Raw genomic sequence first — 3,283 nt, 5'->3', positions numbered from 1 at the left:
AAAAAAAAAAAAAAAAAAAAAAAAAAAAAAAAAAAAAAAAAAAAAAAAAAAAAAAAAAAAAAAAAAAAAAAAAAAAAAAAAAAAAAAAAAAAAAAAAAAAAAAAAAAAAAAAAAAAAAAAAAAAAAAAAAAAAAAAAAAAAAAAAAAAAAAAAAAAAAAAAAAAAAAAAAAAAAAAAAAAAAAAAAAAAAAAAAAAAAAAAAAAAAAAAAAAAAAAAAAAAAAAAAAAAAAAAAAAAAAAAAAAAAAAAAAAAAAAAAAAAAAAAAAAAAAAAAAAAAAAAAAAAAAAAAAAAAAAAAAAAAAAAAAAAAAAAAAAAAAAAAAAAAAAAAAAAAAAAAAAAAAAAAAAAAAAAAAAAAAAAAAAAAAAAAAAAAAAAAAAAAAAAAAAAAAAAAAAAAAAAAAAAAAAAAAAAAAAAAAAAAAAAAAAAAAAAAAAAAAAAAAAAAAAAAAAAAAAAAAAAAAAAAAAAAAAAAAAAAAAAAAAAAAAAAAAAAAAAAAAAAAAAAAAAAAAAAAAAAAAAAAAAAAAAAAAAAAAAAAAAAAAAAAAAAAAAAAAAAAAAAAAAAAAAAAAAAAAAAAAAAAAAAAAAAAAAAAAAAAAAAAAAAAAAAAAAAAAAAAAAAAAAAAAAAAAAAAAAAAAAAAAAAAAAAAAAAAAAAAAAAAAAAAAAAAAAAAAAAAAAAAAAAAAAAAAAAAAAAAAAAAAAAAAAAAAAAAAAAAAAAAAAAAAAAAAAAAAAAAAAAAAAAAAAAAAAAAAAAAAAAAAAAAAAAAAAAAAAAAAAAAAAAAAAAAAAAAAAAAAAAAAAAAAAAAAAAAAAAAAAAAAAAAAAAAAAAAAAAAAAAAAAAAAAAAAAAAAAAAAAAAAAAAAAAAAAAAAAAAAAAAAAAAAAAAAAAAAAAAAAAAAAAAAAAAAAAAAAAAAAAAAAAAAAAAAAAAAAAAAAAAAAAAAAAAAAAAAAAAAAAAAAAAAAAAAAAAAAAAAAAAAAAAAAAAAAAAAAAAAAAAAAAAAAAAAAAAAAAAAAAAAAAAAAAAAAAAAAAAAAAAAAAAAAAAAAAAAAACACCCACATCCTGGGGAGCCCGGCCCCACAGTGCCAGCACCAAGGAGGACTGGACCTGCACAACCCCCCGGGAGGTGCTTCAAAACAAACCCATAGCTAATAACAGGAGACCAGCCCGAACAAAAGAAAACAAGGAAAGACAAGGCGGACCACAGCAAACCAAAGGATCCGAGGACCCCCCAAAGGTTCAGGTTAGAAAAGGTGGGAAGGTAGTAAGCAACAGAGGAGTAGGAAGGAGGGGGAAAGATAGATTTAGGTTACCAAGAAAAGTGGAAGTAAATTAGGAAGGGTAAGCAGAGACCCGAGCTAGAAATAAAAAGTAGGGCAGTTAGTATGGTGTAGAGGAAGTCCGATGCATAGGTAGTTAGATAAGCCAGGGTTGGCATAGGGGACGATCGGGCAGGGATTCGCAAAGCAAAGCGGGACGAAGCCCGGTGTGAGCAGTAGCATAAGCCAATCAGGAAGCCTGGAGCGGTAAAGACACTAAACAACGGTCAAACTCGAGGTACGCCACCGGGTAGAACCCAGCACGACCAAAGGTTGGAGGAACCAAGGAAAGCAAGCATATGCACAACCAATTCACATTCCATGAATGAACAGGAAAATCATGAAACCCCAACAGCTGGTGGGCGACCACCTCAGCCTCAGAACCACGAAAAAGGAGCCTAACAGGGACCCCGAGGGAGAGGCGCAAGACCCTGGAAAGGGAAAACAGGACCATGGAAATGCCGATCAACATAGGACACGGCAAAGGAATCCAAAGATCAGGACCCAGTTGTCCGGTGCATGTGGTTAGGGGATTAAGGGTTGGATGCCAGGAGGAGTAGACAGGGGGTAGGAAGTTGGGGAGAAGGTATGGAGGCAGGGTTGGGCAGGGTTGTTAGGGGGTGGTGGAAAGACGTAGAAGAGAAGAGGAAGCGGTCCGGATCAGTAAGTAGGAAGCAGGAGGCTACCGGCCCAACATGATAGCAGTCCAAGTGGCGAGAGTAAGACGGAGAGAAGGGGAAGAGAGGGAGAAGTAAGTGAAGTAGCGGGGACGAGCAGGGTGGCGCCAGGCTACCAGGGCGGAGGAACCCGACCCAACACGGAATCCAACCGAATAAGACTAGGCCCCAGGGAAGACAAAATCCCGCTCAAGCGGAGGCAACCCAGGAACCAGGGATGTCCCACATATCACCCAGGTCAAGGGACGAGAGACAGCAGGAAACCCACCACTCCCCGGCCCCCGAAACCAGCGGATCACGAACCGAAAGGATCGAGCATGACCCAGACACAGATCCCCCCCGGTCGGACCGAAGGAAAAAGGAGGGCAGCGAAGCCCAACCAAGGGCCCGTCACGGAACCAACCATAATAAGGATTGAGGATATTAAGGACGGAGAGGATAAACCGCCCGAAACTCCGGGGACAAGCCCCGGGAGACAGGCAAATCGCTCCTATGCGACATTTAACCTATTCAGTGATCAAAATAAGATAATGGCGTGATTGGAAACATCAGTAGGAACCCAGGCCAAAGTTCGGCCATACCACAACACCCTCACCCAAAAAGGCCCAGCCAGGATAGACCGCCGGAGTTCATAGCAATGGCGCAAGTAAGTAAAGATGTTAAGTGCGCTAACCGACCGGCAGTCCCACCCAGACCCAGCGAGTAGACAATAAGTTAGCCGCAGGGACCATTTCTGCCACCAAGCGATACCAGGCAGTAACACGATCCCACCAACCCGGCCCGGTTCAGCTCTCAAAGGGCCACCAGACCACCAGACAACGGCCCCCATACCAGGAGAAACCGGGAGGTGACCGCCCAACCCCAGATCCCCGACAGAGAAAAGCCCCAGACGCAATCACCAGAAACGGAACGGAACAATAAGGTACGGAATTGGGCGAGAACCTAAATTGAACAGTTAGACTTAAACAGGTCGCGTGCTAATCCGCTCATTCCTGGAAACGAGGAGTAGTTGGGGGTAACATAAAAATAACCCAGATAGTGGACCAGTATACAGGTGGTGCGAATGGCGATGAGCTAAACCTCTGAAAATTGGGCCACGATAGGCTTGCCCCACACCTCCAGCAGCCACCAGGTGACCATCTGGAGGCAGATTCGCTCCGACAATGGTGGTAAAAAGGTAGACCGGACCGGACTCCGGGCGTACGCAACACGTACAGCAAACAACAACCGACAGCAGGTTGCACAAATGAAACCCAGACCAGGCTAGCTAGACTACCCCTA

General features: G+C 36.6%; 1 protein-coding gene across 1 annotated transcript in view; it reads left to right on the top strand.

Moving 5' to 3' along the window:
- Positions 1-1,665: 1,665 nt before the first annotated feature.
- The window catches only part of LOC125009236 (protein MNN4-like), a 3,659-nt gene continuing 2,041 nt past the window's right edge, over positions 1,666-3,283 (top strand). Inside the window, exons 1-2 of the mRNA XM_047586972.1 lie at positions 1,666-1,849; positions 3,106-3,179. Of these exons, the coding sequence (XP_047442928.1) occupies positions 1,666-1,849; positions 3,106-3,179 (258 nt within the window). The remainder of the gene's footprint in view (positions 1,850-3,105; positions 3,180-3,283) is intronic.

Source organism: Mugil cephalus, chromosome 6, assembly GCF_022458985.1.
Source record: "Mugil cephalus isolate CIBA_MC_2020 chromosome 6, CIBA_Mcephalus_1.1, whole genome shotgun sequence".
Classification (NCBI taxonomy): Eukaryota; Metazoa; Chordata; class Actinopteri; order Mugiliformes; family Mugilidae; genus Mugil; species Mugil cephalus.
The sequence above is the reverse complement of the archived record's forward strand: the minus strand, read 5'-3'. Positions and strand labels throughout refer to the sequence as shown.